We start from the raw sequence: 12,834 nt of genomic DNA on the forward strand, positions 1-12,834 counted from the left end.
TAAAACAAAATAAGGCAATGAGAAAGTGGTTTTACCTCCAATTAATAGTAATAAATTGTAAATAAACGTTCTAATGTAGAATTTTTGATAGGTAATAAATGGTTTCAAGTGTTCACATTTTGTGATTATACGGCATTCACCATAATTGCCAGAAATGTTGGGAAGCGTTCTATGTTTAGACATAAATACGTATAGATGGCGCCACAAGAATACAATGCTAAACATAGGAAGGCTCCTTTATTGAAATTTCTTTAAAAGACTGCGAAAATCATACTTACCTGGCGTAGGGGTTACCGTGATCAACAAGGCGGTTCCCCCAGGGTGAGGCCCTCCCATTGCACCACGGTTGGGCTGACCCCTGCGATTATCCCTAATGCGGATAACTCGGGCGCGTAATTTTTGGTAGTCGGGACTGCGTACGCGCTGTCCCGGTTCAATCGAAGTGAATTTATAACGTGCATATTAATACTACGTACATGAGACCCTCGTGTTAATGAACTGAATAAGGGTGCGATGAAAATGAATCCTTGTTTCGGTCTCCTTAGGATGTACAAGCGATATCGAGAGATTTTCAAGACCTGCAAAAGCACTCGAATAAGACTACTAATCACCCAGGATAGGATAGTGTGCTACCTCTGACTATTTAGACTGATAATTAAGCACAATATTCTCATGTAAATGTATTTTTCTGCTTACGATATTTGTTTCAAAGCAAAAATTTTAACCCAGGTTTTGCTTTTGCTAAATAATGTCCTGACAATAATTAACACATTATTTTTTGTTTATTAAAATAATTTATTTAATTTGTATTATAATCGGTCCCCACTTCTTCTACAGTATTCCACTGTAGCTAAAACGAGGCGTAGTCTCTCTTCTAGAGCTTTTAAATGCGCATCAGTCAGCACATTTTGGATATCAGGCATTAATTTCAGGTACTTAGAAAGCGTACCTCCGGCTAAATATTGAAGTGATAACCATGATTTTCGTCTCATCCTAGAAGAAATAAAAATCCAAGAAAAATTATTAAGCTCTAGCTTTTATTTTAATTATCAATTGATAGTTTTTCAAAATACTTACATACAACATTGATACAAAGGGGCCAAAATATCAATATGTTGCACATAGGGATTGCCCAAACCTTTCCCATTATCCACCCACACAATTGAGTCTTCAAAGGTCTCATAATGATGTCTATCCCCATTTTGAATCAAAAAATCAAAAACTGCAATATCAATCAAATCGAATATCCTCTTTTTGGTCAATTTGCTCTTCACTTTTCTGCAATAGAAAGCTCTTATAAACAATAAATTCCAAAGGCCAAAAAACGATTCTTACTTGCAATAATTGGGGTCAATCTCCCACGCCGCCAATTTTCCTTTTTTGTACGTGCGTTGCCATGGTGATCGATAATTGCTAAAGCTCTTTTTAACATTAAGTATCACAGCTCCAGTCAGGGAGTTTTGATTATCATCACAGACAGGGTCTTCTTTGTGGCAATAGTAGCACTTTCCATATACACAAGTTCTGTTATTTATTTCAAAACTGGTGTTTAGGAGCCTTTTTGATGCCACAGGCATTATGTCATATTTCAAAGAGAGAGTTCTTTCCACACTCAGGGGTACCAAGGGTTTGTCAAGCAAGACTGAGAGATAGAAGGCAGTAATTTCAGAGCCATACCGGTCTTTACCTGCATAAACTGGTCCTTCGATTAACCTGCTTTTGTCGTACCATTGTGGCTTAAAGACACATTGTTGATTTCCCTTAAAAAGTTATTTTGGAGTTTATGTTAAATAGGGTTGCCAGGTTTTGGAGTATATAGGGTTAAACATTTTGTTTTACATTTTACACAACTTGAATCACAATTTAAATAATATATTTTTGACCCTAGCGAACAGCTCTGCCTTCAACACCTTTTCCCTAGTTACCTTTAAAGTAAGCAAAAGCTTCAGCTGGGTGCCCCTTGTATCCACATCGGCTTTCAAAATTTTAGCTGTTTTCAAAGCCAACCAGACCTTCCCAATATTGGGGCTTGATATGTTTGTTAGCTGATTACCTGAGGGCCACGTTTGAGCCTCAAGCCACAACTTCTCATAATTTAACTGCCATAATTCTGCAATGTCTTGTAAATTGCTTAAAAATACTTCAGTCTTATTCAAGCTTTGAATGGGACTTTTTAATGTTAATCTGTAAAGCTCCTTATAAATTTCCTCTTTGATTTTTTCGTAGTTGCTCTTCAGGGGGGGTTCAATGCTTGGCAGGAACTTGAGGAGGTATTGAATCATGAAAAAGAACGTACAGATCACTATAAGCCCTAGTGCTACTACAGTCTTTTTGCGGAACATTTATGAGCATTTTTAGCACTATTTACACCATTATAAATGTGACTCTAACCTTACACTGCGCGTAAACTGTGGTGGTGGTAGAGCACCATGATGGGCGTTCGCAGGTTCATAGGTGAGGTTTCTAAGGAAATTTGAGATCATTACTGAATGGTCCCTTCCTAGATATTGGGGCGAATCTCACGGATTGCATGTACCAAGGTATTTACAACGGATCCAAGAAACATAAGCCTGACCTCAGAGGTGTTTTAAATAGGAGTTGGGAGGGCGGTTTGGAGAGGATAATTGTGACTGGAGGCAGTCTCGAGGAGAGTCTAACAGCCTTAGAGCTGGCCAGAAGTGATGGTAAGAATCCTTTTGTCGCAAATGTTGGGGTTTTCTCGTTTTTTTTCAATAAGATTTTTTGGTTTTATCGATTTTGTCATGTAGTGTTTTGATGTTTCGCTTTGTCAGCGTGATGTAAATCATATGTTTGTCTTCATTCCGCGATTGTTATATTTCAGTCTCGTTCCAAGAGATGGAAGCACTTTATACAGTGCACGTTTGTCCGAAAAGGACCCGAATTGAATTGACGTCGAAAACTTAAATCGGTATCGCTTCTCGGCCTTTTGGCTAAGATCAAAGTGTAGTATCTGTTCTTATCAGCTTAATATCTGATACGCCCCGCATGCGGGGCCAGTATATTAAACTGATTTTTGGAAATTGACTGAGGTTAGGGGCTTGCTCCACCTCTGTCACGGGTTGGCCCAGTATTGCAGTACCGCTGGGATCGGCCCATTTAAAAAAACGAATAATAGTCTGACAATTATTTAATACTTAATTAATACCGTGCGTTAAGTGTTTTTAAATTAACCTCAACAGCTGAATAACGCTTGGAAAGCATAGCAAACGTATGCTTTCGTTCATAGTTTTCAGAACATTTCTAGTGATTGTAATTTCAGTGAAATGCCACGCACCTGAGCGAGTTAGTTTCCATTAAATTTGTTTAACGAGGGGTGCAGACAAGAAGATATTGCGCGGAGACTGCATCTCCATCAATGGATTGTTCCTCGTGTAGTAAAACGATACAGTAGGATTACCGGACAATACAAAAGGCGGCCTGGACAAGGTAAGACGCCAAAAGATGACCGATATTTGATTGCGATCCTTGCAAAATCGTTCTTACCGTTCTGTATCTGAAAATTGAATTACTTACTAGACAAATCAACGTTAGGGTTAAAACAGTAATAAGACTAAAAGATCGGTTTAGCTCCGAAACGTCCTGCTAGTCCCTAGGCTTATGGCACGGGATCAGACGGTTACAATTTGAAGGGGCCCATGCTAATTGGAATGAACATCAATGTGAAAAATCTGTTTTACAAATGAAAAGAATACAATTAGGAAGTCAGATGGACATGGTCGAGTATACATAAGGTCTGAAGAACAATTCTCAGAATGTAATCTTGTACAAAACATTAGCTTTGGGGAGACATTAGTTTGAAGTCGCATGGAACTTATTGAAAATTTAAGAATGAATGCCGACTGATTCATACGCACTCTTGAAAAGCACGTTTTACGTTATACCGGCTTTATTGGGTACGATTACTTTATGCTGATGCCTGATAATGCCCGCGTTCATGCCGCAAGAACAGTGGCCCTGTACGTTAAAGATGTTGGAATTAAGGCACTAGAGTAGCCACCAATGAATTCTCATGCTAATCCCAAGGAACACCTATGGGGCGTCCTAAAGTCACTTATTCGAGCACGAGATCTCAGTTGCAGAATTAAGAATTGCTGCATGGAAGAATGGAATCGAATTCCAGGAGAAACCATTAAAGGTCTTCTGTGGAGTATGTCTCAGGATGGAGGCTATCGCTGAAGCTAGAGAAAGTACTAAGTACTAAATTGTTATTTTTTTGTTGTAGAATTACTGTTACTAATTCCTTTACGAGTCTATTGTAAAGCTTCAGCTTGTAATTTATTCGGCTATAACATGCAGTCCAGTGCAAGGTATCGAGCTATAAAAAAAACTAAGTGCCAAAGAAAATTAAAAAATGAAAATAATGACAATAAATATAAAATTTTTGAGTATTTTTTACAAGTCCTTCCGTCTCATTCTAAAAAGTGCGTTGTTGGGGTCTCCTCAATCACTACTATACTATCCATTTTTCCATGTTTTAATTTTGTCGAATTTTGAAGCAACGGAAAATCGCAAAGTTAAATCTGGTAATCGGTGATTGCGGCTAAGTCCAGTCCTGTCATATGTTTACATGGAGAATTACAAAAATATGATACACATTCTTACGTAATTCCAACGATTTTCAGCAAAAATGTTCCTTTATTTTTGAATGTAAATCGTTTAATGAAAAAAAAAAACCAGAATATACAGGGTGTACCTGAAAGTAGATGACGTCGAGTTTATTGTTTCAATTTACAATTCAACAGAGATTTTTCTGAATGCACATTTTTTTAAAAGTAAATGGAATAAGAGGTGCTAAAAATTAGATTTGATAAATTAGATGCTTATGGAGATGAAATATAAACGAGGTCCAAAGCAGCAGGCGATCAAAAAAGCTGCAAGAGCCGAGCACTGGTTAAAGGAGCATAGCAGTCGTGGCGAAAAGCTGTTTAGAAAAATGGTTCTCCAAACCAGTGATTCTTCCAAACACCTCTTGAAAATGGCCACCGAGGACGGTATTTATTGTACATTTTCCCTTCGTGTCAATAAAAAAACTATAAATTGGAATTCTATGGGTATTTTTAGTATTTTCACTTATGTTTCATATTTTTAATTGCATTCAGTATTCGCAGCTGGAAACAAATAGTCATTTTTGAAAAAATAACCGTGAAATCACTGCATTTGCGTAAATGCGCAGTACTAAAAGATGGCGCCACATGTAGTAAACTCCGTTGCAAGAAAGAATTCGCCAATTGAATAGTTACAGATCCAGCTCTCAATCGTTACCCTGGATTCTCTTCAAAGCGAATAAATCTTTCGCCTTTTACTAAAGATTTCCGTGGAGAGGGTCAACATAAATGGGTCTGTAGTAATTTTTCTTAAGCCCGGGTTTTAGCTGGGCTGTTTTATCTAACTGAAACAAAATGCTTTCTAAAAGGGTGGCTTAAAGGCCAATTTCAAACAAGCCAGAACGGATGAGTCATGTTTTCGTTCGCTTTACTGAAATTAATTCCCTGCACTCCTTACCTAAGGAATCACTCGCTAATCAATTCCAATAAAATCAGCACGTATCGTTCTATTTTGTCATTTTCATGAAAATATTTCCTGCACGTTTTCCATTATTTCGATTTACTGACCCTTACATGCTCTATTAGACGTAAAATAAATTCCTTTTCCTTTTCAGACAGGTTGTATGCCACAGTAGGATGCCATCCCACTCGATGTAATGAATTCGAAGAATCCCACTCTCCCGAGGAATATTTGGAAAAATTGGGAAATATAGCCAGAGCAAACTTAGGAAAAGTGGTCGCTTGGGGCGAATGCGGACTGGACTATGACCGCTTAAAGTTTTGTCCTAAAGAAGTTCAAAAAAAGTACTATCTTCAGTATTGACTTCAAAGCAATTACTATTAAACTTTTAGGTACTTTGAGCTTCAGTTAACGTTAAACCAATCCCTAAATTTACCCTTGTTTTTGCATTGCCGTAACGCTGCCACTGACTTACAGGCCATTTTATCGAAGTACGATCATTTTAGAGGGGTAGTTCATTCTTTTGATGGAACCATTGAAGAGGCTCAAAAATTTATCGATTTAGGATATTATATCGGACTTAATGGATGGTACATCTTACACCTAGTTAATTTATTAATTTAATTTCGTCACTGCAGTTCCTTAAAAACCGAAGAAAATTTGAAGACAGTAAAAGAACTCCCGATTGACAAAATAATGATAGAAACTGACGCTCCATGGTGCGACATAAGGCCCACTCACGCAGGATATAAGTATGTTTCCCAGGAGAATTCCATTCCCTCAGTTAAAAAAGAGAAATGGGCAGCTGAGTGCTTGGTCAAAGGGAGGAATGAGCCGGTCAATATTAGGTACAGCCCTATTTATATTTAAAAAATACGTATGAATAGTTATTTTTAGGCAAGTTTTAGATATTATTGCAGGGGTAAGAAACGAACCAGCAGATTCCCTCTGCGAGCAAATATTCCAGAACACCAAATCGTTGTTTTTCCAATAATTATATATTTTTTTCTCAATGTATTTCAACCAATCATTTCACTGAATAAATTACTGTAAAACAAAATGCATTGATTTCTTAAGCATAATAGATCCCACAAACCATTGCGTGTATTCCAAAATTAAATGAAATCTTCCAAACGTGCACAAGTTCCGTATTTCAAGTTATACCATTGTATATCATTTTTCATAATTGCTAAAAATGGCAGGCATCGATAGCAAACTAATGGTCTGCTATAGGATTTATAGTACCATTACATTTTCTCTGCAGTTATTCGCTATGTACAGATGCGAGCAAAAAAATAGCACCTATGCGTTCGCAGCTTGAATATTTTTCTACCAGTTGAGTGAAATACACGTTCTTTGAACACTTAAGAACTATCTACAAGTAATTTGACGTGTATATTAAAGAAAATGGGAAAAGTTACAAAAAAACAAAAACGAAGTGACGCTATTTTTTTGCTCGCATCTGTATATGGTTATAAAAAAATAGATATCTAGCAATGCCGTATCTTCACTTTAGTGGCCCCCATTCTTTTATAGTTACATTTTCATGTCGTACAAAAGCAATCGCGATGCGTGATGCGGTATCAATTAAAATTGCACTTCATTCCCGTTGAAAATGTTCGATAGTCAGATATAATCACACACAGATGGCGCCACAAGAATACAATGCTAAACATAGGAAGACTCCTTTATTGAAATTTTTTCAAGGGACGGCGAAAATCATACTTACCTGGCGTAGGGGTTACCGTGATCAACAAGGCGGTTCCCCCAGGGTGAGGCCCTCCCATTGCACCACGGTTGGGCTGACCCCTGCGATTATCCCTAATGCGGATAACTCGGGCGCGTAATTTTTGGTAGTCGGGACTGCGTACGCGCTGTCCCGGTTTAAACAAAATTAAAAACAATTCTCTAGGTTTTCAGTTGAAGGTTTAAAATGCTTTTTCTCAATCACTAACCACCAGGCTTTGAAAATTTGATCGAAAGGTAATTGCTAGACGTCCGAAGCAACCACTTATTGGATTCAAAATTGCAGCTGTTTTTAGATAAAATTTAAATAGCATCAAATTTAGGGAATACCTAAAAATATTTGGCTTCTTAAACGAATAAATCAAACTGCAAGATGAGTTGAAAATCTGATACGATCAAACTGAAGATTATACCATCGGTCATATGAGATCGTCACTTCACCAATTTGATCATCGAAGTCCGTGGCGTAACCATTTTAACCAAAAAGTATAAATTCAGTTGCCCGATTTTGACAGCTCCGCAATACACGTACGATACAGCACGGATCTGCCGTGGTCAAAACTTGAATCGGACCATGAAGTATGCATGAAAATTTTTGACCGAAAAAATCAGTCATTAATTCGAGTTTTAACCACAGCACAATGCTGTACGTTTGCTACGAAACCAAATCTTGTTCAAAATAAAAGTACCCAATTTTCACATTAATGCAAAATTGTCATGGACGCTACTATTTTTTGATTGTATACAAAATAGAATTTTCACCTAAACAAATTTTAAATGGCCCCGAAAAAGCTATACCTATTATGTACATTCTACATTTATATGTACATACTTTTTCTACCATAAGTAGATAATCTATTGTCACATTACTTTTGTAGATGGATCATTTCTGCGACTGTTTTCATTGGTGTAGCTTCAAGAAAAAAAATTGCAAATACCATTTTTTTATTTATGGCGTCATCTACAAATCACGCGGAGTACTAGCACCTAAGCATATGCACATTTTTTCGAGCGGAACACTTAGTTTGGCAACTCATACCTAGATGGTGTAACGGGAAAAAATTACAGATTTCATTACCAATAGAGGAGTACATTTACAATAGTTGTGTATAGATGTCCTTACACCTTGCGGAAATCCCGACGGAAACCAAACGGCTGATTCAGGAAAGAAGGCAAGCAAAGAAAAAAGCACTTAGAGCGAATGCCCCGGCAGACAAAAACGACTTAAACCGAATAAGTCGGAGGGTAGGGGCTGCCCTAGAAGTACACAGAGAACAGCAGTGGCAACGTCACCTGGAAACTCTGGATCCACAAATCAGAACTATGTGGAAAACGTTCAAGGCAATGAAAATCAAGAGAAAACCGATTCCTCCCATCTATGGCGAAAGAGGAATCGTATATACTGCCGAAGACAAAGCGGAAGCCTTTGCTGACAGCCTTGAAAAACAATTCAAAGGAAACGACACCACCGACCTAGACTGGGAAGAGGAAGTTAACAGGCGAGTAAAACTCTTGGGGGAGAAGACGACCCAAGAACAAGAAGAAGAAACCATCAGACACTCGACGCCCAAAGAAATCAAAGACATCGTGAAACGCCTAAAAGTGAAGAAGGCCCCGGGTTGCGACCAAATCGGAAACAGAGTCCTAAAAGAACTACCGGCACGAAGAATCGCTGCACTGGTAAACATCACAAACACAGTATTAAGGCTGAGACACTTCCCGTCAAACTGGAAGAAGGCAAACATCATCCTGCTGCCAAAACCAGGAAAAAACCATCTACTGCCGCAAAACTACCGACCAATCAACCTGCTGCCCCTCGTAGGGAAAGTCGTGGAGAGAGTGATTCTGACAAGACTCAAAGAAAGCGAAGAAAGACTAGGAACCATCCCGCCCGAACAATTCGGGTTCAGGAAAGAACATTCGACCGAACTGCAAGTTCTGCGAATGGTAGAATTCATTACGCAAAGCTTTAACAAAAATCAAGCAGCCGGAGCGATTCTGTTGGATGTTGCGAAGGCATTTGACAGCGTATGGCAGTGGACTGCTGGTGAGACTGTTGGACTCAGGACTCCCAGTGCCGCTTGTCAAGCTTGTTAGATCCTTCCTCGCCGACAGGAAGTTCCGCGTCAAACTAAACAAATGTTATTCGAGCTACAGGACCATAAAAGCAGGAGTACCTCAAGGAGCGGTACTATCGCCGTTCCTGTATAATGTCTACGTGTCAGACCCTCCAAGGACGGAAAAAACAGAACTGGCTCTATACGCCGACGACACCGCAATACTGGCAAGATCCTGGAACGGGAAATTGCTAGTCAGAAACTTACAAGAAGAAATTACAGCGTTGGAAACGTGGTTTGCTAAATGGAAAATAGATCTCAACGTCGAAAAAACCCAGGCAATCGTCTTTAAACGAAGGAAAAGGATCAAGATCGGAGACCGAGTAAAAATCAAGAACGAAGAAGTACCATGGGACAAGAAAGTCACGTACTTAGGAGTAGACATGGAGGAAAACCTAACGTGGCGGGCACATATAGGGAAAACAAGAGCAAAAGCGAAGACGACAAGGGCCATACTGTATCCGATGTTAAACAGAAGGTCCAAATTGCCTATGAAGAACAAAATCACACTAATCAAAACAGTGATTCAACCTCAGCTAATGTACGCATCAACCGCATGGGGTTATGCAGCAGTCACTAGACTCTCCAGGCAGTGGAAAACATTGCTCTGAGAACGGCGCTAAACGCACCTTGGTACGTTAGCAACCAGACAATAAAAAGAGATCTAAAATACAAGACCATGACGGATGTCATAAAAGAACGCGCAATCAAGACACTCCAAGCAGCGGAGCAGCACCAAAATGAGCTAATCCGGAAAGCAACGGATTACATTCTGGAGCAAGCCATTCCACATAAAAGGCCAAGACATCAGTTACAAGAAAACGGATGATAAAAGGAACAGACCTGTGTACGACCAAGCAAGCAAATGCAGGCAGAGGAAAAGGCAAAAGCCGCAAGGCTTCTCCGGCAACGGTGGGAAAACGGAAATCAGGGCAGCCTTCCTGGTTCTTCTGACCCATCGCTGCAAAATAGAAAAAACAGGGATCGAGCCGACGAAGAAAGAAGCGTCCGGACGGACAAAAGAGGGCAGAAAAACTCCATGTCGGCGGGGTAAAATCAGTCAAAAGGAACGAGAGGTATCAAACGCCTCCACAAACAGGCAAAAAAGCCTAGAGCGAAAGCAGAACAAAAAGCGATAGTCCCGCTCAATTCTGCTAGCTTTCAGAAAAAAAACAAAAGCGCGATCAAGGAAACCGAGCGTAAAAGCTCAAAATTCTTAACTACGGGTTTTTTTAGTGGGTGAAACCCCACAGACTGGTTGCACGGGCACCAGTATCGTCTTCCGCCAAGATTTTTTATCCCCCCCCCCCCCCCCCCCCCGATGTCCTTACGTTGGGGTATTTTTCCTGAACTGGTGAAAGTGCAAGAAGACCCTCTCTTCTTCACCCCTCTACTTAAACTATAATTTTTAAATCTTTAAGTAATTTATATATTTTTTGTATAAAAGCAATGTTAAACCTGTGAAAAACCATAATGAATTAATGAAAATAAAACAACATCTGAAGTTAAAAATCATTAAATCCAATAAAGCATATAATTAAATGGTTTTTAATTTATTAAAAACTTATAAACTTAGAATTTTCTGAAGCTCTTCTTAGAGCTACTGCCCTTGGTGACCTTCAGTACATTGAATCTGACAGTTTTGGAAAGCGGCCTGCATTCTCCAATTGTCACTACGTCTCCTATTTCCACATCTCTGAAATAACCCAAATGACAATTGTAAAAATCAAGGAAGACAAAAAAACTAAACTAATGAATTACCTAAAGCAGGGTGATAAATGGACAGACATGTTCCTGTGCCTTTTCTCAAAACGGTTGTACTTGCGGATATAGTGCAAATAATCACGGCGGATGACAATGGTTCTCTGCATTTTCATCTTTTGCACAACTCCAGTTAAAATACGTCCTCGAATGGACACATTGCCAGTGAAGGGACATTTCTTATCAATGTAATGACCTTCAACAGCCTTAGAGAGAAAGAACATTTAATTTTTCTACATATTTTCAAGTGTTCGAGTAAATTATTGATGTAGCAATTTGCCAGAATCATTTTTTTGTTATACATAAGCAATGTTAAAGATCCCATTTAAGCAATTTATACCTCATGCACAATATTTCAATTCAGTATATTCCTTAAAGCATATTGAATGACTATCATTAATGTCACCAAACAGTAAATTGTGAATATAATAAATCTCACTCACACCTAATTATGTTTAGAATTCTGTAAAAATTTAGGTGGAAACTCCCTGATATTTAAATCAGAAGAAAAACAAAAAATTTCTCTAAACCTACGATATAGTATTTTAAATTTGAGCATCATCATTAGAATTTTAAGAACTTAAGAGATGTAAGGTACGTTCGAAAATATACCACTTCCAAATTAAGTCAGATCAATTTTATTGACTTTCTTAGACACTAAGGGTAACACTCAAATTTGAGATAACTTGTTATTATTTGTAAAAAGTACTAAATATAAAATTATTAGAAATCTAAAATGTGCACCAAAACACTTTTTTTTACCATATTTAAACCTATTTTACTGAAGTATTGCTTATGTCTTAATTCCCATTAAATTAACCATCATTACAAAAGACAACACAACCATAATAATCTTTAAAACTATGCCCATCAAATAGACCTAATGCTCCTGCAAACCTATCACCAAGCCCCTCAGAATTTCTTAATTTTTTACCTCACTAGGGGTTTTGAACCCTAACCCTACATTTCTTGATAATTCAAGAAATGTAGGGTTAGGGACCACTTTTTTTTTTGGTGGCTGCCTTGGGATTGGCAAAAACTGTAGGTTGTTTTTGAAAGGCTTTTTCCGTCTAAATCAAACAAAACAGACAGTATTAGTAAGGCTAAAAGTGAATACCTCTCTTGGGGTCTTGAACCCCAGTCCGACTTCTCGGTGGTAACGCAATGACTTCTTTTTGCCACCGGCTCCCTTTTTTCGGTTCAGAAAAACCGTGGGTTGGCGTTGAAATGCACGTTCAGTCTATAAAATTAGCGAAACTATTACAATTTAGAGAAGACGGGGGGGTAGGAACGACACCACGTGTGGTTATAACCACAATATCCTGTAAAATTAATTGGCAGGTAAATATGGAGGAGATGAGCATAGAGGATAGTTTGTTAAACATATGGGAATAAATCGTGATGTAATTTAGGAAATTTTTATGTGAATAAATGCACAATTTTACAAAAATAATAAAGAAAAAAGGGAAAATACGCACCTGGTCCGCCATGTTGCTAATACAAAAGAAAGAAATAAAGCATCTGATGACAAATGACAAAGTTTGATGTGACGTTGTTGACGTCTGTCAAAAAGGTGCTTTCACGTTGAATATATTTCTACACTCTAATTACACCTATAGTGCTGGGTGTAACATATGTAGATTATATTGGTATACTGAAAAGAAAACTAACTGAAAATAAAATT

General features: G+C 38.3%; 3 protein-coding genes and 4 non-coding genes across 7 annotated transcripts; 5 read left to right on the forward strand and 2 right to left on the reverse strand.

Moving 5' to 3' along the window:
* The first annotated feature begins 270 nt into the window (after positions 1 to 270).
* On the forward strand, positions 271 to 433 carry LOC136411221 (U1 spliceosomal RNA). The gene has a single exon (XR_010752317.1). It is a non-coding gene; the product is annotated as a U1 spliceosomal RNA (small nuclear RNA).
* A 376-nt stretch (positions 434 to 809) lies between these two features.
* Positions 810 to 2,342, reverse strand: LOC136410879 (glycosaminoglycan xylosylkinase homolog). Its single transcript, XM_066393238.1, has 4 exons — positions 1,926 to 2,342; positions 1,336 to 1,760; positions 1,078 to 1,278; positions 810 to 993 (listed from the first exon to the last, which is right to left on the reverse strand). Exons 1-4 carry the CDS (start codon positions 2,340 to 2,342, stop codon positions 810 to 812), a joined length of 1,227 nt encoding a protein of 408 aa, XP_066249335.1.
* An 11-nt stretch (positions 2,343 to 2,353) lies between these two features.
* Positions 2,354 to 6,553, forward strand: LOC136410880 (deoxyribonuclease TATDN1). The gene is made up of 6 exons (XM_066393240.1): positions 2,354 to 2,454; positions 2,505 to 2,684; positions 5,681 to 5,870; positions 5,919 to 6,116; positions 6,165 to 6,374; positions 6,424 to 6,553. The coding sequence occupies exons 1-6, from the start codon at positions 2,430 to 2,432 to the stop codon at positions 6,518 to 6,520; spliced, it is 900 nt and encodes a 299-aa protein (XP_066249337.1). The 5' UTR covers positions 2,354 to 2,429; the 3' UTR covers positions 6,521 to 6,553.
* LOC136411210 (U2 spliceosomal RNA) lies at positions 2,932 to 3,122 on the forward strand. Its single transcript, XR_010752307.1, has one exon. It is a non-coding gene; the product is annotated as a U2 spliceosomal RNA (small nuclear RNA).
* Positions 5,280 to 5,399, forward strand: LOC136411214 (U5 spliceosomal RNA). Its single transcript, XR_010752311.1, has one exon. It is a non-coding gene; the product is annotated as a U5 spliceosomal RNA (small nuclear RNA).
* Positions 6,554 to 7,247: 694 nt separating the features above from the next.
* LOC136411222 (U1 spliceosomal RNA) lies at positions 7,248 to 7,410 on the forward strand. The gene has a single exon (XR_010752318.1). It is a non-coding gene; the product is annotated as a U1 spliceosomal RNA (small nuclear RNA).
* Positions 7,411 to 10,889: 3,479 nt separating this feature from the next.
* Positions 10,890 to 12,676, reverse strand: RpS11 (ribosomal protein S11). Its single transcript, XM_066393115.1, has 4 exons — positions 12,629 to 12,676; positions 12,268 to 12,390; positions 11,151 to 11,356; positions 10,890 to 11,085 (listed from the first exon to the last, which is right to left on the reverse strand). The coding sequence occupies exons 1-4, from the start codon at positions 12,638 to 12,640 to the stop codon at positions 10,962 to 10,964; spliced, it is 465 nt and encodes a 154-aa protein (XP_066249212.1). The 5' UTR covers positions 12,641 to 12,676; the 3' UTR covers positions 10,890 to 10,961.
* Between the last annotated feature and the right edge of the window lie 158 nt (positions 12,677 to 12,834).

The sequence above is a fragment of the Euwallacea similis genome, chromosome 9 (assembly GCF_039881205.1).
Source record: "Euwallacea similis isolate ESF13 chromosome 9, ESF131.1, whole genome shotgun sequence".
Lineage (NCBI taxonomy): Eukaryota > Metazoa > Arthropoda > Insecta > Coleoptera > Curculionidae > Euwallacea > Euwallacea similis.

Excerpts from the sequence above, each read along its gene's own strand:
- RpS11 (XM_066393115.1), bottom strand. Across the intron at positions 11,357-12,267 it reads GGTTCAAGACCCCAAGAGAG|GCTGTTGAAGGTCATTACAT; the intron begins GTATTCACTTTT and ends TTTCTCTCTAAG. Across the intron at positions 11,086-11,150 it reads CATTTATCACCCTGCTTTAG|AGATGTGGAAATAGGAGACG; the intron begins GTAATTCATTAG and ends GGGTTATTTCAG.
- LOC136410880 (XM_066393240.1), top strand. The coding sequence starts at position 2,430 with ATGATGGGCGTTCGCAGGTTCATAG. Across the intron at positions 2,685-5,680 it reads AGAGCTGGCCAGAAGTGATG|ACAGGTTGTATGCCACAGTA; the intron begins GTAAGAATCCTT and ends TTTCCTTTTCAG. Across the intron at positions 6,375-6,423 it reads AATGAGCCGGTCAATATTAG|GCAAGTTTTAGATATTATTG; the intron begins GTACAGCCCTAT and ends AGTTATTTTTAG.
- LOC136410879 (XM_066393238.1), bottom strand. The coding sequence starts at position 2,342 with ATGTTCCGCAAAAAGACTGTAGTAGCACTAGGGCTTATAGTGATCTGT. Across the intron at positions 1,761-1,925 it reads AGCTTTTGCTTACTTTAAAG|GGAAATCAACAATGTGTCTT; the intron begins GTAACTAGGGAA and ends TAACTTTTTAAG. Across the intron at positions 994-1,077 it reads CCTTTGTATCAATGTTGTAT|GATGAGACGAAAATCATGGT; the intron begins GTAAGTATTTTG and ends TATTTCTTCTAG.